General features: G+C 46.9%; 1 protein-coding gene across 1 annotated transcript in view; it reads right to left on the bottom strand.

The window, feature by feature from the left end:
• EDIL3 (EGF like repeats and discoidin domains 3) overlaps positions 1-25,000 on the bottom strand; it is an 815,229-nt gene that overhangs the window by 148,842 nt on the left and 641,387 nt on the right. The window contains exon 8 of the mRNA XM_056538782.1: positions 15,346-15,530. Coding sequence (XP_056394757.1) covers positions 15,346-15,530 — 185 coding nt within the window. The remainder of the gene's footprint in view (positions 1-15,345; positions 15,531-25,000) is intronic.

The raw sequence follows: 25,000 nt of genomic DNA, 5'->3' as shown, positions 1-25,000 counted from the left end.
CCTTCTCACCCCCTGGCTATCGGCGCCGCTGCCTGTTCTGTCCCCCTGACTATCGGTACCGGCGCCATTGACGGCGCCGATAGCCAGGGGGAGAGGAGGGGCAGCGGCACCCATTGCCGGCGCTGCTGCCCCGTTGCCTCCCCCCATCCCCGGTGGCATAATTACCTGGGTCGGGTCCGCGCTGCTGCAGGCCTCCGGCGTGCGTCCCCTGCGTCGTTGCTATGCACGGCGCATGACGTCAGTGCGCCGCGCCGTGCAGCGCATAGCAACGACGCCAGGGACGCACGCCGGAGGCCTGCAGCAGCGCGGACCCGACCCAGGTAATTATGCCACCGGGGATGGGGGGAGGCAACGGGGCAGCGGCGCCGGCAATGGGTGCCGCTGCCCCTTCTCTCCCCCTGGCTATCGGCACCAGCAATGGGGCGCCGGCACCGATAGTCAGGGGGACAGAACGGGCAGCGGCGCCGATAGCCAGGGGGAGAGAAGGGCTGGCAGCAGCGCTCCAGACCCCAGGAAAGGCAGGGGAAGAGAAGCGGGCAGCGACGGCCTCTCTCCCCCTGCCTTTCCTGGGGGTGTATCGGCGTATAACACGCACATAGACTTTAGGCTAAAAATGTTAGCCTAAAAAGTGCGTGTTATACGCCGATAAATACGGTAATTAAACTCCATTTAGGGTGGTCCAGGCTCCAGGGCACATAAAATGGCGGAACCACATGTGAGGACATGGGGCAAGGAATCCTGGGAAGGCGGGAAAAAGGGTAGGCAGGATGAATCACATGCAGTATTCAGCCTATCAGCAGCCAGCCACCCCTGTGATGTTACAGCCCTATATAATAGGCAGCCATCTTGTTGCAAGTCACTTCAGCCTTTTATTGCAGAGAGAGAGGGACAGACAGTGCTATGTGTTGCACTGAAATTTTTTTTCCCAGCAGCGATTCAGCTCCCAGTCACATCAGCGTTCTGTTGCACAGAGAGAGGGACAGAGAGCAGTGTGTGTTACACAGAAGAGCATTTTTACAGCAGCGATTTACCTCCCAGTCACATCAGCATTCTATTACAGAGAGGGACAGAGAGCAGTGTGCTGAACAGAAAAGGTTTTTTACAGCAGCGATTCACCTCAACCCCAAATCCAGCCTAGAAGCACTGATAGGGAAGGGAGTGAGATTGAGAGAGAAAGTGCAATTCTGGGTTTAGTACACAGTGACAGTGTGCTGCAGCACTAGTGTGTACTGCTGGTGTTGTACACAAATACTGTTTTAAGCATACTGAAGCGCATTGTCCTCCCCTAATAAGTGCATACCACATACGTACATCTAAGTGGTGTACTATTTTGTTCCTTTTAAAGTCTTAAGGGCCTAGATACTGTGAAAGGCAAGGCAAAAGTACACACCTGCTGGTGTTGTACACAAAAACTGTTTTAAGTGTAGTGGAGCGCATGGTCCTCCCCTCATAAGTGCATACCACATACGTTCATCTCAGTGGTGTACTAATTTGTTCCTGTTAATTCCTAAGGGCCTAGATACTGTGAAAAGCCAGCCAAAAGTACACTCTGGCTGGTGTTGTTCACAAATACTGTTTTAACATAGTAAAATAGTAACATAGTTCATAAAGTTGAAAAACGCCCAGAGTCCATCAAGTTCAACCGATAACCCTAATGAGTCCCTACTGAGTTGAGTTGCTAGCGAGTTGAGTGGATCCAGAGGAAGGGAAAAAATCTTCATACTAGAGGTAAAAAATCCTTTCCGACTTCAAATATGGCAGTCAGAATAAATCCCTGGATCAATGTTCTGTCCCTATAAATCTAGTTTACATAACCAGTAGTGATGAGCGGCATTGCCCATATTCGAATTTGCGATATTTCGCGGATATATAGACGAATATTTGTCCTATATTTGTGAATTTCGCATATTTGTTATATTTGCATATTCACATATTCGAGGGGGTGGGCAGCTTTACTATTGGTTTCTAGGGATGTTGTTGATAACCTGTGACAGGTGTATTTGCATCATTTTAGTTGGCCCACAAGTGAAAAGAAGGAATATGTGAATATTCACATATGCGAATATGCGCATCTGCGAATATGCGAGAAAAAAGGGAATATTTGTAATTTGGAATATATAGCGAATATATTCGTGAATTCGTGAATTTGCAATATTCACGCTAAAAATTTGAAATGCGAATATTCGCGTCCAACACTAATAGCCAGCTATGTTATTATTCTCCAAAAATGCATCCAGACCCTTTTTTAACTCTTTTACAGAGGTCACCATGAAACCTCCTCAGGCAGAAAATTCCACAGTCTCACTGCTCTTACAGCAAAGAACCCCCATCTGTGCTGGTGTGGAAACCTTCTTTCCTCTGGACGTAGAGGATGCCCCCTTGTTATAGATACAGTCTGGGGTATAAATAGATTGTGGGAGAGATCTCTGTACGTTCCCCTGATATATTTATACATAGTTATTAGATCTCCCCTAAGCGCATTGTCCTCCTCTCATAAGTGCATACCACATACATACATCTAAATGGTGTACTATTTTGTTCCTGTTTGAGTCTTAAGGGCCTAGATACTGTGAAAGGCCAGCCAAAAGTACACACCAGCTGGTGTTGTAGACAAATACTGTTTTAAGTGTACTGGAGCACATTGTCTTCCCCTCATAAGTGCATACCACGTTTGCACATCTAAGTGGTGTACTATGTTGTTCCTGATAAAGTCTTAAGGGCCTAGATACTGTAAAATGCCAGCCAAAAGTACACACCAACTGGTGTTGTAGACAAATACTGTTTTAAGTGTAGTGGAGTCCATTGACGTCTCCTCATAAGAGCATACCCATACCTACATTTAAGGAGTGTACTATTTTGTTCCTGTTAAAGTCTGAGGGGTATTGATACTGTGAAAGGCCAGCTAAAAGTACACACCTGCTGGTCTTGTAGACAAATACTGTTTTAAGCATAGTGGAGCACATTGTCCTCCCCTCATAAGTGCATAACACATACGTACATCTAAGTGGTGTACTATTTTGTTCCTGTTAAAGTCTTAAGGGCCTAGATACTGTGAAAGTGGAGTGCATTGTTTTCCCCTCATTTACACACTAAGTATGTCAGGCAGAGAAGTGTCAGGACATGCACAGAGGAGTTGCAGAGGCTTAAATTCATCAGGCAGAGGTCACAGCAGACTAGGGGCGAGTAGCAGCAGGAATTGCAACGAGAGGCCTGAGCTCCCGCTATCAGCTAGAGGTCGTGTCTCGACCATCAACCCATCTGCCGGTCATCCACTTCATCACAAGGGACATCTGACACCCCCAGTCAACAGTAAGTGGGTTCCTCAGACACAACCCTCAGTTGGCATGGCCAGGGAGCAGTCCCTGTCCTCCCATTGCCTCTGTCCTATGCTGTTCCCTCCCCCACAGAAGTATCTTATGATGTGGATTCAGCTCCACTATTTAGTGAGGACGATCTACTAGAGGACAGTTAGCAGCTACTGCCCAACCCAGGAGTGGAGAAGACAACCGCAGCTTCTTCCGCTTGGCGGGTAAGTAGTGATGAGGAGAGCGGCGTGGGAGGTGGTGTTGCGAACGTTCAGGCTCCTGAAGCAAACACTGTTGAGGAACCTGAGGAGGACATCAGTGACGTGCAGACACAACTCAATGCTGATGAAGCTGATTGCATTTGGGAGCTGGGTGCAGATGGGGCTTAATCATCATCAGGAAAAAAGGGTTACAAATTGCCCATGAGGCAGCAGCTGAGCCAGCAAGGTGATAGCATGGTTAGCAGTCAGCATGGTGGCAGAAGTGGAAAGTCTGGAGCTAAACATGCCCGGGGTAGACAACCTGCTTTGTGGCAGCCTACCTTCCCGGGAGGTAGTGGAACAGGGGTTCCAGGAGTCGGCTGCAGTAGCAGTCAATCAGTGTGGACTGTTGGTGAGAAAATCAGCTACATGGCAGTGTGGCAGTTTTTCATCAATCATCTGGAGGGGGTTAGCCTGGCCACATGCAAGATGTGTTAGCAGAAAGTGAAGCATGGCCAGGGTCCCATTGTTGGCACCACAGCCCTGTGTCATCATATGAAGCCATAAACTATAAAGCCGTCTGAGGGAACCGTGGCTCCGATGTGGTGCTCCAGCCTGCTGCATCACCCAGTGGCACGCCACTCCCTGTTTCAGCCAGCCAAGGCTCCACCACCTCATCCGAAGGGAGCTGTGTGTCATACCCATCTTCTATCGCTCCAGATGCTCCTGCTCCTCCAACTTCGAGTCAGTCATTCCACCAGCAATCCATCGGCGAAGCCATGTCCAAGAGACATTAGTATGCACCCACTCATCCATAGGTGCAGAAGCTGAATGTGCTCCTGTCCAAGTTGCTGGTGCTGCAGTCCCTCCCTTTTTAAGTGGTGGACTCTGCACCTTTCAGAGAACTGAATGATTGTGCCGAGCCATGGTGGAGAGCCTCAAACCGTCATTTCTTTGCAAAAAAGGCAGTACCAGCAATTTTGTGGAACAGATGTTGGGCCAGTCCTTCAGCCTGTCGGTGTGTACCAAAGTGCACGGAAGCGCCAACGTGCGGAGCTGTAACTACGGTCAGGGACAATACATGTCCTTTACGGCCCACTGGGTGAATGTGGTTCCTGCACAGCCACAACAGCAACCGTTGGTCCTGTGACAGTGTGCGTCTCTGCCTCCTCATCCTCCACTGTGTCCTCAGCCTCCACTGCATGGACAAGTCTCAGTGAACCTACATCATACCATGCACACTGTTCTTCACATGGTTTGCCTTGGTGAATGGAGTCACACAGGGGAGAAACTGGTAAAAATCATTTATCAAGAAATCGAATCATGGCTTACTCCATGAAAACTGGAAATGGTGACCAACAACAGGAAGAACATCTTGTCTACGCTGCGACAAGGAAGCCTGAAACATGTGCTCTGCATGGCACACGTGTTCAATCTGGTTGTCAAGCAGGTCCTGTAATGTTCCCCCCATCTGCAAGACATCCTAACAATGGTTTCATGAGATGGGCAGTGTTTCTAGACATCTGACAGGAGAGGAGGAGCAGGAGCATCTAGAGGAGCTAGAGGATTATGAGGAAGGCGAGACAGAGGACTCAGACACACTGTGGCAGTATGCAGTGGCGATGGAGGCAGGGAGTCCCTCTGAGTCACTTGCACAAATGGCACGATGCATGCTCACTTGCTTGCGTAGTGACTGCCGAATTGTCACCATTCGGCAGCCGGATGACTTCAGGCACTCCACCTTATTGGACCCTCACTACCGGCACAAATTTAGGGCTTTTTTACACCCACTGAGAGCGAGGACAAACTGACCTACTACAGAGAGATCCTACGTAGTCAGTTGGCCGATGCCTATCTATGCCATAGTCCATCCTCTCACAGGTCTGATTCGGGGAGCGCTCTGCGCTCACCTTCTACTGCCATGGCTTCTGGGGGGGTGGGGTAGCAGGAGCAGTACCAGCTCCATCAGCAGCAGTCTGAGTCTACATTCGCTGGTGAGTAGCTTTCTTCACACGCATAGTGAATCAACTCATCAGCAGCAGGTAGACCTGGAGCAGGACCTGAACCAGCAGTTGGTGGCATACCTTGACATGACTATGCCAACACTCTGTCACCGGGTCACTTTCAGGACTCGATGCTGCTGCTGCAACCTCCAGGCTGTCTCATTCTGCCACCATTTGTTCTCCTCGTGCTGATGCCACCTCTAGTCTGTCTCATTCTGCCACCATATGTTCTCCTCATGCTGATGGCAGCTCCAGGCTGTCTCATTCTGTCACGATTTGGTCTCATGATATTGATGCAAGCTCCAAGCTGTCTCATACTGCCACCATATGTTCTCCTCATTCTGCTTCCACCTCCAGGCTGTGCCATTCAGCCACTATATGTTCTCCTCATGCTGCTGCCACCTCCACGCTGTGTCATTCAGCCACTATGTGGTCTTCTCATGCTTCCGCCACCTCCAGGCTGTATAATTCAGCCTCTATATGTTCTCCACATGCTGCCACAAACTCTAGGCTGCGTCATTCAGCCACTATATACTGCTGCCAACTCCAGGCTGTGTCCTTCAGCCTCTATTTTGTCTCCTCATGCTGCCGCCAACTCCAGGCTGTGTCATTCAACCACTATGTGGTCTCCTCATGCTGCTGCCAACACCAGGCTGTGTCATTAAGCCACTATATGGTCTCCTTATGCTTCCGCCACCTCCAGGCTGTGTCATTCTGCCACCATTTGTTTTCATCATGTTGATGCAAGCTCCAAGCCGTCTCATACTGCCATCATATGTTCTCCTCATTCTGCTGCCACCTCCAGGCTGTGACACTCAGCCTCTATATGTTCTCCTCATGCCACTATTTTGTCTCCTCAAGCTGCCGCCAACTCCAGGCTGTGTTATTCAGCCACTATATCTTTTCCTCATGTTGCTGCAAACTCCAAGCTGTGTCATTTAACAACTATATGCTGCCGCCAACTCCAGGCTGTGTCATTCAGCCACTATGTGGTCTCCTCATGCTGCTGCCAACACCAGGCTGTGTCATTCAGCCCATATATATATATATATATATATATATATATATATATGTTCTCCTCACGCTGCCGCCACCTCCACCCTGTGTCATTCAGGCACAATATGGTCTCCTTATGCTTCCGCTACTTCCAGGCTGTGTCATTCAGCCGCTATATGCTGCCGCCAACTTCAGGCTGTGTCATTCAGCCACTATATGTTCTCCTCATGCTGTCGCAAACTCCAGGCTGTGTCATTCAGCCACTATATTCTGCCGCCAACTCCAGGCTGTGTCATTCAGCCACTATGTGGTCTACTCATGCTGCCGCCAACTCCAGGCTGTGTCATTAACCCCTTCCCGACCTATGACATGATGTACCAGGTACGTCATGAACATTTTTGCTGCTACTCGTGGCATCCCGCAGCGCCCGGTAAGATGGTGGCTATCACTGATAGCCAGCCATCTTACCATGCGACCACGGGGGACTTCATCCCCCACCCCCCCAGCGATCGCTGCTATCAGCTAGTCAAATCTGACAAGCTGATAGCAGCGTTTCGCTATGAGAATACTTAGCAGCGCGGTGTGTGAGTCCCGATCACGGGGATCGGGACACACAACGCTCTGCTAAGTGTCCCTTACCCGTCCCCCGGCGCCACTTACCCGGCCACGCGGTGTCCCGAGCGGCGTCCTCCAGGCGGTCCCGGCGGTGGTGTGTCCCCGGCAGTGAGTTTCCAGCAGCAGGGCAGCATCTTCATTGGCAGCAGTGAGATCGCCGTAAAGCGATCTCACCGCTGCCTCTGGGAGTTTCAAAACTGCAGCTCCCAGCATGCCCAGACAGCCTTTGGCTTTCTGTGCATGCTGGGAGTTGTAGTTTTGCAACATCTGGAGGTCCACAGTTTGGAGACCTGTGTATAATGGGTGCTCTTCCAGATGTTGCAAAACTACAAATCTCAGCATGCTCAGTCTGTCCAGGCATGCTGGGAGTTGTAGTTCTGTAACATCTGGAAGAGCACAGATTGGAGACCATTATACAGTGGTCTCCAAACTGTGGACCTCCAGATGTTGCAAAACTACAACTCCCAGCATACCAGACTGCCCAAGCATGCTGGAAGTTGTAGTTTGGCAACATCTGATCCTTCAGATATTGCTGAACTACGACTTCCAGCATGCCTGGGCAGTTTGGGCATGCTGGGAGTTGTAGTTTTGCAACAACTGGAGGCACACTGGTTGGGAAACATTGTCCGTTTCCTAACTTAGTGTTTCCCAACATCTGTGCCTCCAGCTGTTGCAAAACTATAACTCCCAGCACGGACAGCCAAAGGGCATTCTGGGAGTTGTAGCAGTATGCCTCTAGCTGTTGCATAACTACAAGTCCCAGCATGCCCTTCTGCTGTTACTGCATGCTGAGATTTGTAGTTTTTGCAACAGCTGAAGGCACACTGGTTGCGAAACACCAGTTTGTTATCTAACTCCGTGTTTCACAACCAGTGTGCCTCCAGCTGTTGCAAAACTACAACTCCCAGCTTGCAAGGACAGCCAAAGGGCACGCCCGGAGTTGTAGTTTTGCAACAGCTGGATGTTTGCCCCCTCCCCCCAATGTGAATGTACAGGGTACACTCACATGGGCGGAGGTTTACAGTGAGTGCTTCAAGTTTGAGATCGCGCAAATTTTGCGCTGCAGCTCAAACTCCCAGCAGCAAACTTGCTGTGAACCTCTGCCCGTGTAACGGTACCCTAAAAACACTACACTACACTAACCTAAAATAAAAAGTAAAAAACACTACATATACACATACCCCTACACAGCCCCCCTCCCCTCCCCAATAAAAATGAAAAACGTCTGCTACGCTACTGTTTCCAAAACAGAGCCTCCAGCTGTTGCAAAACAACAACTCCCAGTATTGCCGGAAAGCCATTGACTGTCCAGGCATGCTGGGAGTTCTGCAACAGCTGGAGGCACCCTGTTTGGGAATCACTGACGTACAATACCCCTATGTCCACCCCTATGCAAATCCCTAATTAGGGCCTCAAATGTGCATGGCGCTCTCTCACTTTGGAGCCCTGTCGTATTTCAGGGCAACAGTTTTGGTACACATATGGGGTATCGCCGTACTCAGGAGAAATTGCCTAACAAATTTTGGGGGGCTTTTTCTTCATTAACCCCTATGAAAAGGTGAAGTTGGGGTCTACACCAGCATGTTAGTGTATAAAAATAAAAAAATTTACACTGACATGCTGGTGTTGCCGCATACTTTTCATTTTCACAAGAGGTAAAAGGGAAAAAAGACCCTAGAAATTTGTAACGCAATTGCTCCCGAGTACGGAGATACCCCATATGTGGGCATCAAGTGCTCTGGGGGCGCACAACAAAGCTCAGAAGGGAGAGTGCATCATGTAAATTTGAGGTGATTTGCACAGGGGTGGCTGATTGTTACAGCAGTTCTGACATAAACACAAAACAATAAATATCCATATGTGACCCCATTTTGGAAACTAAACCCCTCATGGAATTTAATAAGGGGTGCAGTGAGTATTTACACCCCACTGGTGTATGACAGATTTTTGGAACAGTGGTCTGTGAAAATGAAAAATAAAATTTTTCATTTGCACAGTCCACTGTTTCAAATATCTGTCAAACACCAGTGGGGTATAAATACTCACTGCACCCCTTATTAAATTCCATGAGGGGTGTAGTTTCCAAATTGGAGTCACATGTGGGGGGGGTGCACTGTTCTGGCACCATAGGGGCTTCCTAAATGGGACATGCCCCCCAAAAACCCTTTCAGAAAAACTCACTCTCCAAAATCCCATTGTCGCTCCTTCTGTTCTGAGCCCTCTACTGCGCCCCCCCCCCCCCCCCGAACACTTTACATACACATATGAGGTGTTTACTTACTTGAGAGAAATTGGGTTCCAAATTTTAGGGTGATTTCTCTCCTTTTACCCCTTGGTAAATTGGGTCTACAAGAACATGCGAGTGTAAAAAATGAAGATTTTGAATTTTCTCCTTCACTTTGCTGCTATTCTTGTGAAACACCTAAAGGGTTAAAACACTTACTGAATGTCGTTTTGAATACTTTGGGGGGTGCAGTTTTTATAATGGGGTCATTTATGGGGTACTTCTAAAATGAAGACCCTTAAAATCCACTTCAAAACTGAACTGATCCCTGAAAAAGTAAGGCTGTGTCATTCAGCCACTATGTGGTCTCCTAGTGCTGCAGCCAACTCCAGGCTGTGTCAATCAGCCACTATATGGTCTCCTCATGCTTCCGCCACCTCCACGCTGTGTCATTCAGCCACTATATGTTCTCCTTATGCTGCCACCACCTCCAGGTTGTGTCATTCAGCCACTATATGGTCTTCACATTCTGCTGCAAACTCCAGGCTGTGTCATTCAGCCACTAAATGCTGCCGCCAACTTCAGGCTGTGTCATTCAGCCACTATGTGGTCTTCTGATGCTGTCGCCTACTCCAGGCTGTGTCATTCAACCACTATATGCTGCTGCCAACTCCAGGCTGTGTCATTCAGCCACTATGTGCTCTCCTCATGCTGCTGCCAACTCAAGGCTTTGTCATTCAGCCACTATATGGTCTCCTCATGCTGCCGCCACCTCCACGATGTGTCATTCAGCCACTATATGCTGCCGCCAACTCCAGGCTGTTTCATTCAGCCACTATGTGGTCTCCTCATGCTGTCGCCACCTCCACACTGTGTCATTCAGCCACTATATGGTCTCCTCATATTTCCACCACATCAAAGCTGGGTAATTCAGCCACTATATGTTCTCCTTATGCTCCCGCAAACTCCAGGCTGTGTCATTCAGCCACTATATGCTGCAGCCAACTCCAGGCTTTATCATTCAGCCACTATGTGGTCTCCTCATGCTGCTGCCAACTCCACACTGTGTCATTAAGCCACGATATGTTCTTCTCATGCGGCCGCCAACTCTAGGCTGTGTCATTCAGCCACTATCTGTTCCCCTCATGCTGCCGCCACTTCCACGCTGTGTCATTCAGCCACTATATGTTCTCCTCATGCTGCCACCACCTGCACATTGTGTCATTCAGCCACTATATTGTCTCCTCATACTGATGCCACCTCCAAGCTCTGTCATTGTGCCGCTCTGGTTGATTCTGATAGATTCCAATAGCGATGTCTCTGATCTACATGTCATACTGAATTACAGTATTATTTCACTAACCAGCACACATCCTATGCATGTTCCAGCAAGACAAAGTGTTCTACACACCTATTGAGGCTCTCTGTAGGCCGTTTTCAATAGTTTGCTGTGAAAAATTCAGATCAAACCAAATAGATTTTTTTTTAAATCTCTCATCTCTAGTTATGATAATTGATTTTGATGTATTACATGTGCTTGGAAAGGATGAAAAGGAAGTATCAATCAATACAACAATTTTAAAGAGGTTTGCCATTTTTGCTTTTTCTTCAGCTACCCCTCTTGAAAATTCTTCTTTATATTTGTCAGATACATATTAGTTTACCGGCATAGATCGACATAAGTGTCTTACATGATAGTTTGCATTTGCAATAAATGAAAAAAGTAGGAGGCAGCAATATATATATATATATATATATATATATATATATATATGTGGGTGAAAAGTTTCAGCACGGGAAGGCCATCAGTGCAATGCAGGTATCCCCCAGCTTGCCAGGTTGGATATACAAACAATCCTCCCTTCAAGGAAACAGCACCAGTCACTGGGTCCGGGTTGGATGCAGGTTAAAAATCTTTATTGCATTAGAGCATAAGGTGCAACGTTTTTGCTGACAAGCCTTTTTCATGCTTAAAAAAGGCTTTTCAGCCGAAACATTGCACCTTATGCTCTAATATATATATTTTTTTATATACTAATTGATTTACCACTACCCATAATCATGGATGTTGTCTTCTACTTATTAGGAGTATTATCAGTTTATCAAAGACGCATCTCACCCTTCCTTTCCCTTTACCTTACATAATACTATCTATCACCAGGTAATGCCCCCTTTTAGCCATACCTTCTTCAGGTTCCCATTCCACTTTTAGGTCTTATATAAAAGTTTGATCCTTGCAGAGCACACAACAAAACGTACAGGACTTTTTTTCCGGACTTTTTGGTAAAAGAGGCCATCTATCGCTGATCAGCAGGGTGCAGAAACCTGCTACCCTTGCCCATCAGCTGTCTGGCATCCCAAACTGTGAAGTAAATAGGCCCTGTGCATTCATTGTGTAGTGGTGGAATTGGGTAACTTTCGGCCCCCATTTACCTTGTCCCCAACCCCCCCAATCAACGATTGATGGCCTATGCTGTTGATTAGCCTTCAATAAAAGAGTTCCATAAAAAGAATCTGCTGATATTGTCATGGTACCAGATACTCCAAGAAACATTCAGAGGTCTTGTGGAGTCCAGCCTTTACTGAATCAGAGTTCGTGGCACAATAAGGACTAGCACAATATAAGGCAGGTGCTCTCAGTGTTACGGTTGTTCAGTTCATAGTTGTACACATTTATTTATTTATATTTTTTAATCGCATATAATGTCTCCCATCATTTCAGCATCCATAAATAAGTTCAGTGAAAGATGAGGTGACCTAGGAACATTAAAGACTACTGTACCCACACAGAAGTTTGATGTTTAGACTCTTAAAGGGGTTTTCAAATCAACTACTGGCATAAAGTTATACAGATTAGTAAATTACTTAAGCCTTTCAGTCCTTTTCAGCTGCTGTCTATATGAAGTTGTGTAGTTCTTTCCAATCTGACCACAGTGCTCTTCTCTGACCACTCTATCCATGTCAGAAACTGTCAAGAGTAGGAGCAAACAGCAGCTCATAAATCCTGGAAGGATTAAAATGTTTAAATAGAAGTAATCTACAAATCTGTATAACTTTCTGGCACCAGTTACATATCTTTTTTCTATGAAGAGTCTGTAGTCTGTCATACAACAGTGCAGTGAACTTAATATATTGACATGTCGCTGGGACATTCAGTGACAGGTGCACTTTGAAATGTCCGGGCAGTCAGCAATTAACTCTGTATGGCCATTCAAGAGCCAACCAGTTACAGTAGAAATCAGCAATAATACGTCTTTTATGACCTTATGAGGGACACAATATGTAAAAAAAAATATATATATACTGTATTTATCGGCGTATAACACGCACTTTGTAGGCTAAAATTTTTAGCCTAAAGTCTATGTGCGTGTTATACGCCGATACCGCCCCAGGAGAGGCAGGGGGAAAGAGGCCGTCGCTGCCCACTTCTCTCCCCCTGTCTTCCCTGGGGTCTAGAGCCCTGCTGCCGGCCCTTCTCACCCCCTGGCTATCAGCGCCGCTGCCCGTTCTGTCCCCCTGACTATCGGTACCGGCGCCGATAGCCAGGGGGAGAGAAGGGGCAGCGGCACCCATTGCCGGCGCCGCTGCCCCGTAGCCTCCCCCCATCCCCGGTGGCATAATTACTTGGGTCGGGTCCGCGCTGCTGCAGGCCTCCGGCGTGCGTCCCCTTCGTCGTTGCTATGCGCTGCACGGCGTGGCGCATGACGTCAGTGCGCCGCGCCGTGCATAGCAACGACACAGGGGACGCACGCCGGAGCCCGGACCCAGGTAATTATGCCACCGGGGATGGGGGGAGGCAACGGGGCAACGTCGCCGGCAATGGGTGCCGCTGCCCCTTCTCTCCCCCTGGCTATCGGCGCCGCTTCTCTCCCCCTGGCTATCGGTGTCGGCAATGGGGCGCCGTTACCGATAGTCAGGGGGACAGAACGGGCAGCGGCGCCGATAGCCAGGGGGAGAGAAGGGCCGGCAGCACGGCTCTAGACCCCAGGAAAGGCAGAGGGAGAGAAGCGGGCAGCGACGGCCTCTCTCCCGCTGCCTTTCCTGGGGATGTATCGGGGTATACACGCGCACACACGCACCCTCATTTTACCATGGATATTTGGGTAAAAAATTTTGTAGTATTGGCCATTAGAAAGAGTAAAAAAAAACTAAATTTGGCTGAAACATAAAGGGTTTAACTCTTTACCACACCATGACATAACTGTACCACACAGTGCAGAATGACTTACTGTTGCATCATGGTGATTGTATGGTCATTGCCATTGTGGCCATATGACTAACCATGGTAAGAAAAAATGCTTATGTAATGAGATCTCAAAGTGATCAGGTAATATTTTAATGCATACTAATTGGGGGGTAGACCCACAGAATAAATTTCAAGGGTGGGCCCTCAACACCAAAACTCATGAGGACTTATGTACACAACTGTATTATGTTTCTGACCTTAGTGTGATGCTGCAAGCTTTAAATATCACACATTTTTTTCTGTTAGATTAAATTCTGTTATTTATTCAATTGAATCCATACAGATGCCTCAACACTGTGTCATGTGTCTAAGTCCTAAGTCAAAGGTACAGCATTCACATTTAGTTAAGACTAAGTTATATAAATAATTGAAATGTAATAGTACACTATATAAAGAAAATGCACATCTCCTTAAGCCTATTTGTAATTACCAGATTTATACTGATTTATCAAGAAGTACATTTCTATGGAAAAACATATTCAAGAAAATAATAGCTTTTGGAACACATAAAAACCACAACCAAGTTCAAGAATATTTACTATATTTACATACTAAGTTTGATATCAATCATTATTTCCATTTAGTCGACAGAACCTTTATCAATAACTTCCTTACTAAAAAGGATAAAGTTGTGTAAGTTCTTCTCAAATGCAACTAACTTGTAAATGGTCTATATAATTTATGTACAGCTAGTAATTTCCACATAACAAATCCTAAGATCAGGTTTTATTTTAACAGCTTTTAAAAACATTGCAAATAAAATCATTATCTTTCCTTAGATGAATAAATATTTATTTACTTAAAAGAAACAAATAAATGTGTGAAATGCATGATGCACACAAATAGCTGTATTTATAAGGATACAGAAAGAAAGTTGTAAAACTATTTAGAAATAATAGAGGAAATTATTTAAAAAAATAAAAAAATAAATAAGTGGTTTCTTATCAACAAGGTTGGAGATGAACCATCTACAGTATTTGCTAAAAACTCAGTGTGTGTGTTTGAGTGTGTGAAGCATATTGGGCATCCCATATATGAGGGACACATATATATATATATATATATATATATATATATATATATATATATATGTAGAGCTGAAAAACAATATACAGTGGTCTCTCAACTTACAGTGGCCTCATGTTACAATATTTTCAACACACAATGGTCTTTTGTGGACTACTGTAACCTGAAACCAGTCTCACCATACAATGCTACAAACAGTCCATATCTGCAGAACGTGTCAATGACTGGAAGAACTGACCAATCAGAATGTTAATTTTAAGGGTATAACATGTCTGGCTGTTTGGCAGGGCCTCCCTACAGTACAGGGTGGTACTACATATTCTGTACTATTCTTTACCCTTGACAGGGTTAGCTGCTCCTTTGGACACCAGGTGATGGCGGCTCCATTTTACTGTATTGGGACACTGTGTGTACTGTACAGGACCCTGATGAAGCTCCTGTCCTCTACATAGACAGTGATCTACAGCTCCCAGCAGCTCTTTCTTACTTTTATACTTGCTTTATTTGTATTAGATATTTACTTATTTTTCTTCAATTCTTTCCTTTTTCCTGATGTCATTTTGGTGCATTTACCAGCTTTCTATAGAGTTATGAGGAACCACTGTACAATTAACAAGCATAAAACTCTTTTTCCAAACAAGCAGATATACAATATATGTTGGATGAAAAAAAAAATAGTTTAATATTATAAAGTCCTAAAAGTGATACAGACAGAAAAGGAAACTATTACCTGTAACCATTGGGATTGATCACTTCTTCCAGAAGTCCAAGCATTCACCTTGCCTTGTTTATCCAGCCGAGCTTTTCTGGACTCCCAAGTGAACATGTCCATGTTTAACGTTCTGAAAACGCTGGAGGCTGTGATTTGGTAATCTTGTATATGTCCTGATTTCATTCCTAGTGGTTCCGAGCAGCCTGTAAAAGCATCAAGCAGAACAGATGATAACAATGGCTTACAAGAAAACAAACATATTTTTGCTCTTTAAAATCTATGAACTCTGCTGGGAGAAAAGGGGGTTTTATTGCAGCGGGAGAGCAGATTAAATGAAATGAAGTATTCTCTCTACAAGGACCCTGAGATGGTGAATATGAAAAGACTTAATCATAATTGCCTGAGGAAAGAGTCTAAATAAAATGAGCTACTTCCAAAGTACTACAGTGCAGGCTCCCGCACAATGATGCTCACAATCAGTTTCCAAAGATAACACTATTTTGTCTTTTGCAGTTGTTGTTTTTTTTTTTTTTTTTTATTTCATTGCCCTAGCAACAGATGTGATTTTGCTTTCTTTTGACTTTAAATAGCATTTCTTTAATAGAAAAACTGAAACCAATCAATGCACATCACACAAAACAGTTTTTTTTGTATCATGTACACCATGAAATTTATATTTTAGTATTTTATAATGCACAGGCAATGTTTGATTGATTTGACATAAGACAAGTCTAGCTCACCTCTGGACGGCATAATGTTGTATGGGCCAGATGAAACACATGATTGCGTGAAACAGACTGTCAACCAGACAAACACACTGTATCTATGCACCTGTTTCTTACCTGTATCGTCTAATGGCTCTATGTTAACTCCTTAATGATGCAGGATGTATATTTACGTCCTGTGCCGACACCCGCAATATAAAGTGGGGTCACGAGGTGACCCCGCGTCATGTCGGGTCGGTCCCGGCAACCATTAACTGCCGGGACCTGTGGCTAATACAGGACATCACCGAACGTGGTGATGCCCTGTATTAACCCTTCAGACGTGGCAATCAAAGTTGACCGCGCCTTTGAAATGAAAGTGAAAGTATCCCGGCAGCTCAGTCGGGCTGTTCGGGACCAATGCGATGAGATCGCGGCATCCAGACCAGCTTACAGGACACTGGGAGGATCCCTACCTGCCTCCTCGGTGTCCGATCGACGAATGACTGCTCCGTGCCTAAGATCCCAGCAGGAGCAGTCAAGCGTCGATAACACTGATCAATGGTATGTTAATACATGCCAGTGATCAGTGTAAAATATCAGTTTGTGCAGTGTAATAGCCCCCTATGGGAGCTATAACACTGCAAAAAAAAAAAGTGTTAATAAATGTGATTTAACACCTTCCCTAATAAAAGTTTGAATCAACCCCCTTTTCCCATAAAAAAAAACTGTGTCAATAAAAATAAACATGCGGTATCGCTGCGTGCGTAAATGTCAGAACTATAAATATATATTGTTAATTAAACCGCACGGTCAATGATGTACACGTAAAAAAAAAGTCCAAAATAGCGTATTTTTGGTAACTTTTTTATAACATAAAAAAATGAATAAAAAGCGATCAAAAAGTCTGATCAAAACAAAAATGATACCAGTAAAAACGGCGCAAAAAATTAGCCCTCAAACCACCCCGTACGCGGAAAAATTAAATAGTTTATAGGCGTCAGAAGAGGACATTTTTAAACATATAAATTTTCCTGTATGCAGTTACACATTTTTCCAGAAGAACACCCACAGAATAAAGATAAGGTCTCGTTTTTACCGAAAAATGCACTACGTAGAAATGGAAGCCCCCAAAAGTAGCAAAATGGCTTTTTTTCCTTTTTGCTGTGGATTTTTGAGTAAAATGACAATGTCACTGCAAAGAATTGGTGGTGCAAAATATAAGCCATAATATGGATTTTTAGGTGGAAAATTGAAAGGGTTATGGCTTTTGAAAGGTAAGGAGGAAAAACGAAAATGCAAAAAATGCTGAGTCCTTAAGGGGTTAAAGGACAACTGCAGTAAAATAAACTTATCCCCAGGATAGGGGATAAGTGTCTGTTCGCTGGGGATCCGACCGCTGGGACCCCCGACCCCCGCAATCTCCCGAACTGGGCCCCAACACTGCCGTGCTGTGCACCGGCTAACACACGTGTTGTCAAGCTCACTGAGCTCGACCTACAAGCCCCCCACATAAAGCTCTATGGTAAAGGAGGGGATGCATGAACCCTTCCTCCCCACCTCTCCCATAGAATTACATGGAGGAGGCATGTCGGCTGGAGCATCATGCTGTGGCTGGCACGCCTCCTGCATGAGAGAGCCGCGGCAGAGTCAGGGCCCTGTGCAGAAGATCGCGGGGGGGTCCCAGTGTTCGGACCTCCAATATCAGACACTTATCCCGTATCCTGTGGATGGGGGATAATTTTATTTTACTGCCGATTTCCTTTAAGTTTGTCAATAAAGAATTTAGAAGTCAAGCAACAAAGGATGAGTGAACCCTTCCTACTTCCTTCTATAAAGAGAGTTTCCCTATCAATTTAATAGAGGGAGACTTTTTACACAACACAACTACTAAGAAGTCTACTCCTCTACCTGGAGATGAAAGACAAAAGCAATAAGGGTAATGTGCCACATAGGGTAATATTGTGAGGAATGACAAAGTCATGTATCACCACTACATCGACAATTGCTCACTGTACATAGTTTTGAGACACAAACTTTGCGTGCTATAGGTAGAATCTATAAGCAGCAGGCCCATCAATGTCACACTACCAATGTGGCAAGTATGAAAGCAGTATGGAAAAAAAAATGGAGGTCCAATGAGCTAACACATGTAGTCAACGCTGTTGCATTTCCCTATATATTGCTAAAGGCCCATATTATTAGCTTATTTTCAAGAGACCTTTCTAAGAGAAAAGTTGTCTAAAGGAGCATTCCTTTTTGTTGTGTCAATACTAGGAGCAGCATATTAACAGAGAGTATAATACTCAGTTAAAGTGGATTTCCAATGTTATGTATTTTTGCTTATATCAAATATATCGGTACATCAACCTGTACAAAAAAAAAAAACCTAATAGAAAAAAAATGTATGTTATTTATGTACAGATCGGACAACAAGTGCCATTTACCATAGTGTCACCTCTAAGCACATATTACTCCAAAATGGAAAATCTAAACATACAAACTGTGTATGTTTTATATTGATGTAGTCAACACTACCATTATCCCCTGCACATTTAAAAGCAGATTTCCCACACCAATAATTTAGTTTTTCTTTAGGTAGTCAAATGGAAGAAAAGCCCAAGAAAAGAATGGAAAACAGGGATGTGTCGGGGTATTTTTCAATGTGTATTTTTTTATTTACTACTGTTGCCTCAGCAATGGGCACTCTCTGAATAACAGTATCTATTACTAAGGTGTGCTTAGTGTTACCCACTAAATAAGCTAAGACCAATCTCCATTATTACCCAGGTACTTATTGTCACAATGCCGGCTGGCAGGAGGTGGATCCTCTGTGCCAGAGAGGGATTGGCGTGGACCGTGCTAGTGGACCGGTTCTAAGTCACTACTGGTTTTCACCAGAGCCCGCCGCAAAGCGGGATGGTCTTGCTGCGGCGGTAGTGACCAGGTCGTATCCACTAGCAACGGCTCAACCTCTCTGACTGCTGAAGAGAGGCGTGGTACAAGGGAGTAGACAGAAGCAAGGTCGGACGTAGCAGAAGGTCGGGGCAGGCAGCAAGGATCGTAGTCAGGGGCAACGGCAGGAGGTCTGGAACACAGGCTAGGAACACACAAGGAAACGCTTTCACTGGCACAATGGCAACAAGATCCGGCGAGGGAGTGCAGGGGAAGTGAGGTATACATAGGGAGTGCACAGGTGAACACACTGATTAGAACCACTGCGCCAATCAGCGGCGCAGTGGCCCTTTAAATCGCAGAGACCCGGCGCGCGCGCGCCCTAGGGAGCGGGGCCGCGCGCACCGGGACAGGACCGACGGAGAGCGAGTCAGGTACGGGAGCCGGGGTGCGCATCGCGAGCGGGCGCCACCCGCATCGCGAATCGCATCCCGGCTGGAGGCGGTATTGCAGCGCACCCGGTCAGTGGATCTGACCGGGCCGCTGCGGGAGCGAGAGTGTAGCGAGCGCTCCGGGGAGGAGCGGGAACCCGGAGCGCTCGGCGTAACAGTACCCCCCCCCCCCCCCTTGGGTCTCCCCCTCTTCTTGGAGCCTGAGAACCTGAGGACCAGATTTTTATCTAGGATATTGTCCTCAGGTTCCCAGGATCTCTCTTCAGGACCACAGCCCTCCCAGTCAACCAAAAAGAAGGTTTTTCCTCTGACCTTTTTGGAGGCCAGTATCTCCTTTACAGGAAAGATGTCTGAAGAACCGGAGACAGGAGTGGGAGAGATAAGTTTAGGAGAGAAACGGTTGATGATGAGTGGTTTAAGAAGAGAAACGTGAAAGGCATTAGGAATACGAAGAGAAGGAGGGAGAAGAAGTTTATAAGAAACAGGATTAATCTGGCACAAAATTTTGAAAGGACCAAGATAGCGTGGTCCCAATTTGTAGCTGGGAACACGGAAGCGGACATATTTAGCGGAGAGCCATACCTTGTCTCCGGGAGAAAAAATGGGGGGAGCTCTTCTTTTCTTATCAGCAAACTTCTTCATGCGTGATGAAGCCTGTAAGAGAGAATTTTGGGTCTCTTTCCATATGGTGGAAAGATCACGAGTTATTTCATCCACAGCGGGCAAACCAGAGGGCAAGGGAGTAGGGAGGGGGGGAAGAGGGTGACGGCCGTACACCACGAAAAATGGGGATTTGGAAGAAGATTCAGAAACTCTGAAGTTATACGAGAATTCGGCCCATGGTAGAAGATCTACCCAGTCATCCTGGCGGGAGGAAACAAAATGCCGTAAATAATCACCCAGGACCTGGTTAATTCTTTCTACTTGCCCATTGGATTGAGGATGATAAGCAGAAGAAAAGTTTAATTTAATCTTGAGTTGTTTACAGAGAGCCCTCCAGAATTTAGACACGAATTGGACGCCTCTATCCGAGACGATCTGCGTGGGCAACCCGTGAAGACGAAAAATGTGTACAAAAAATTGTTTTGCCAACTGAGGCGCAGAAGGAAGACCAGGAAGAGGGATGAAATGTGTCATCTTGGAGAATCGATCAACGACCACCCAAACAACAGTGTTGCCACGGGATGAGGGTAAGTCTGTAATAAAGTCCATACCAATCAGAGACCAAGGCTGTTCGGGAACAGGCAGAGGATGAAGAAGACCAGCGGGCTTCTGGCGAGGAGTCTTATCCCGGGCACAGACAGTGCAGGCTCGCACAAAATTCACAACATCCGTCTCCAGAGTCGGCCACCAATAGAAACGAGAGATGAGTTGCACGGATTTCTTGATGCCCGCATGACCTGCGAGATGGGAGGAGTGACCCCATTTGAGGATTCCGAGGCGTTGGCGTGGAGAGACGAAGGTCTTCCCTGGAGGAGTTTGCCTGATGGAGGCTGGAGAAGTGGAGATCAGGCAGTCAGGAGGAATGATGTGTTGCGGAGAGAGCTCTACTTCCGAGGCATCCGAGGAACGAGAGAGAGCATCGGCCCTAATGTTCTTATCGGCAGGACGAAAGTGAATCTCAAAATTAAACCGGGCAAAGAACAGAGACCACCTGGCCTGGCGAGGATTCAGCCGTTGGGCAGACTGGAGATAGGAGAGGTTCTTGTGATCGGTGTAAATAATAACTGGAAATCTTGATCCCTCCAGCAGATGCCTCCATTCCTCAAGTGCTAATTTAATGGCTAGTAGCTCTCGATCCCCGATGGAGTAGTTCCTCTCCGCCGGAGAGAAGGTCTTAGAAAAAAAACCACAAGTAACAGCATGCCCGGAAGAATTTTTTTGTAGAAGGACCGCTCCAGCTCCTACTGAGGAGGCATCAACCTCCAATAGGAAGGGTTTAGATGGGTCAGGTCTGGAGAGCACGGGAGCTGAAGAAAAGGCAGACTTGAGCTGTTTCAAAGCGTCTTCCGCTTGAGGAGGCCATGACTTAGGATTGGCATTCTTTTTGGTTAAAGCCACGATAGGAGCCACAATGGTGGAAAAATGTGGAATAAATTGTCTGTAATAATTAGCGAACCCCAAAAAACGTTGGATAGCACGGAGTCCGGAGGGGCGTGGCCAATCTAAGACGGCAGAGAGTTTGTCTGGATCCATTTGTAGTCCCTGGCCAGAGACCAAGTATCCTAGGAAAGGAAGAGATTGACATTCAAACAGACATTTCTCCATTTTGGCATAAAGTTGATTGTCACGAAGTCTCTGAAGAACCATGCGGACATGCTGGCGGTGTTCTTCTAGGTTGGCAGAAAAAATCAGGATATCGTCCAGATACACAACAACACAGGAATATAAGAGATCATGAAAAATTTCATTAACAAAGTCTTGAAAGACGGCAGGGGCGTTGCACAGGCCAAAGGGCATGACCAGATACTCAAAGTGTCCATCTCTAGTGTTAAATGCCGTTTTCCATTCATCCCCCTCTCTGATGCGGATGAGATTATAAGCACCTCTTAAGTCCAGTTTGGTAAAGATGTGGGCACCTTGGAGGCGATCAAAGAGTTCAGAGATGAGAGGTAGAGGGTAGCGGTTCTTTACCGTGATTTTATTAAGACCGCGGTAGTCAATGCAAGGACGTAGGGAGCCATCTTTTTTGGACACAAAGAAAAATCCGGCTCCGGCAGGAGAGGAGGATTTGCGGATAAAGCCCTTTTTTAAATTTTCCTGGATGTACTCAGACATAGCAAGAGTCTCTGGGGCAGAGAGAGGATAAATTCTGCCCCGGGGTGGAGTAGTGCCCGGGAGGAGGTCAATAGGACAGTCATAAGGCCTGTGAGGAGGTAGAGTCTCAGCTTGTTTTTTGCAAAAAACATCCGCAAAGTCCATATAGGCCTTAGGGAGGTCGGTTACAGGGGGAACCACAGGGTCACGGCAAGGAGTACTGGTAACCGGTTTAAGGCAGTCCTTGAAACAAGAGGGACCCCAACTCTTGATCTCCCCTGTGGACCAATCCAGGGTTGGGGAATGGTGTTGAAGCCAGGGTAGTCCAAGGAGAATTTCGGAAGTGCAATTGGAGAGGACCAAAAACTCAATTTTTTCGTGGTGAGGTCCGATGCACATTAGGAGGGGTTCCGTGCGGTAACGCACGGCACAGTCCAATCTTTCATTGTTAACACAATTGATGTAGAGAGGTCTGGCGAGACTGGTCACTGGGATGTTGAACCTGTTGATGAGAGAGGCCAAAATAAAGTTTCCTGCAGATCCGGAGTCCAAGAAGGCCTTAGTGGAGAAGGAGAAGGTAGAGGCAGATATCCGCACAGGCACAGTAAGACGTGGAGAAGCAGAGTTGACATCAAGGACTGTTTCACCTTTGTGCGGAGTCAGCGTACGTCTTTCCAGGCGGGGAGGACGGATAGGACAATCCTTCAGGAAGTGTTCGGTACCGGCACAGTACAGGCAGAGATTCTCCATGCGGCGTCGTGTCCTCTCTTGAGGTGTCAGGCGAGACCGGTCAACTTGCATAGCCTCCACGGCGGAAGGCACAGGAACGGATTGCAGAGGACCAGAGGAGAGAGGAGCCGGGGAGAAAAAACGCCTCGTGCGAACAAAGTCCATATCCTGGCGGAGCTCCTGACGCCTTTCGGAAAAACGCATGTCAATGCGAGTGGCTAGATGAATGAGTTCATGTAGGTTAGCAGGAATTTCTCGTGCGGCCAGAACATCTTTAATGTTGCTGGATAGGCCTTTTTTAAAGGTCGCGCAGAGGGCCTCATTATTCCAGGAAAGTTCTGAAGCAAGAGTACGGAATTGCACGGCGTACTCGCCAACGGAAGAATTACCCTGGACCAGGTTCAGCAGGGCAGTCTCAGCAGAAGAGGCTCGGGCAGGTTCCTCAAAGACACTTCGAATTTCCGAGAAGAAGGAGTGTACAGAGGCAGTGACGGGGTCATTGCGGTCCCAGAGCGGTGTGGCCCATGACAGAGCTTTTCCAGACAGAAGGCTGACTACGAAAGCCACCTTAGACCTTTCAGTAGGAAACTGGTCCGACATCATCTCCAAGTGCAGGGAACATTGTGAAAGAAAGCCACGGCAAAACTTAGAGTCCCCATCAAATTTATCCGGCAAGGATAGTCGTAGGCCTGAGGCGGCCACTCGCTGCGGAGGAGGTGCAGGAGCTGGCGGAGGAGATGATTGCTGAAGCTGTGGTAGTAGCTGCTGTAGCATCACGGTCAGTTGAGACAGCTGGTGGCCTTGTTGCGCTATCTGTTGTGACTGCTGGGCGACCACCGTGGTGAGGTCGGCGACAACTGGCAGAGGAACTTCAGCGGCATCCATGGCCGGATCTACTGTCACGATGCCGGCTGGCAGGAGGTGGATCCTCTGTGCCAGAGAGGGATTGGCGTGGACCGTGCTAGTGGACCGGTTCTAAGTCACTACTGGTTTTCACCAGAGCCCGCCGCAAAGCGGGATGGTCTTGCTGCGGCGGTAGTGACCAGGTCGTATCCACTAGCAACGGCTCAACCTCTCTGACTGCTGAAGATAGGCGCGGTACAAGGGAGTAGACAGAAGCAAGGTCGGACGTAGCAGAAGGTCGGGGCAGGCAGCAAGGATCGTAGTCAGGGGCAACGGCAGGAGGTCTGGAACACAGGCTAGGAACACACAAGGAAACGCTTTCACTGGCACAATGGCAACAAGATCCGGCGAGGGAGTGCAGGGGAAGTGAGGTATACATAGGGAGTGCACAGGTGAACACACTGATTAGAACCACTGCGCCGCAGTGGCCCTTTAAATCGCAGAGACCCGGCGCGCGTGCGCCCTAGGGAGCGGGGCCGCGCGCGCCGGGACAGGACCGACGGAGAGCGAGTCAGGTACGGGAGCCGGGGTGCGCATCGCGAGCGGGCGCCACCCGCATCGCGAATCGCATCCCGGCTGGAGGCGGTATCGCAGCGCACCCGGTCAGTGGATCTGACCGGGGCGCTGCGGGAGCGAGAGTGTAGCGAGCGCTCCGGGGAGGAGCGGGAACCCGGAGCGCTCGGCGTAACACTTATCACACTAGCAGTATTGGAAAGAGATGAGTGTGGTCCAGTTATTGAATAGGTATCAGGGTAGCATTAAAGAGGTGGAATTTTTTTCTTCTTCAAATCAACTGGGGACAAAAAGTTATACCGATCTGTGAATTACTTCTATATAAAAATCTTAACAATTATAGAACTTATCAGCTGCTGTATACTCCACAGGAAGTGTAGTTCTTTTCAATCTGACCAAAGTGCTCTCTGCAGCCACCTCTGCCTATATCAGGAACTGTCTGAAGCAGGAGAAAATCCCTATAGCAAACCTCTTCTGCTCTGGACAGTTCCTGACACAGACAGGATTGGCAGCAAAGAGCACTGTGGTAAGACTCAAAAAACTACACAACTTCCTGTGGAGCATACAGCAGTACTGGAAGCGTTAATATTATATATAGAAGTTATTTACAAATCTGTATAACTTTCTTGCACCAGGTGATTAGTGTTTGCCAGTGGAGTACCTCTTTAAGCTGGTTTTATTAGGCTGAGAAATCCCAAATACTGTGTACTTTCTGACCCT

This window comes from Hyla sarda, chromosome 1 (genome assembly GCF_029499605.1).
Source record: "Hyla sarda isolate aHylSar1 chromosome 1, aHylSar1.hap1, whole genome shotgun sequence".
NCBI classification, from domain to species: domain Eukaryota; kingdom Metazoa; phylum Chordata; class Amphibia; order Anura; family Hylidae; genus Hyla; species Hyla sarda.
Note: the sequence above shows the minus strand (reverse complement) of the source record. Positions and strands in the feature narration are given on the sequence as shown.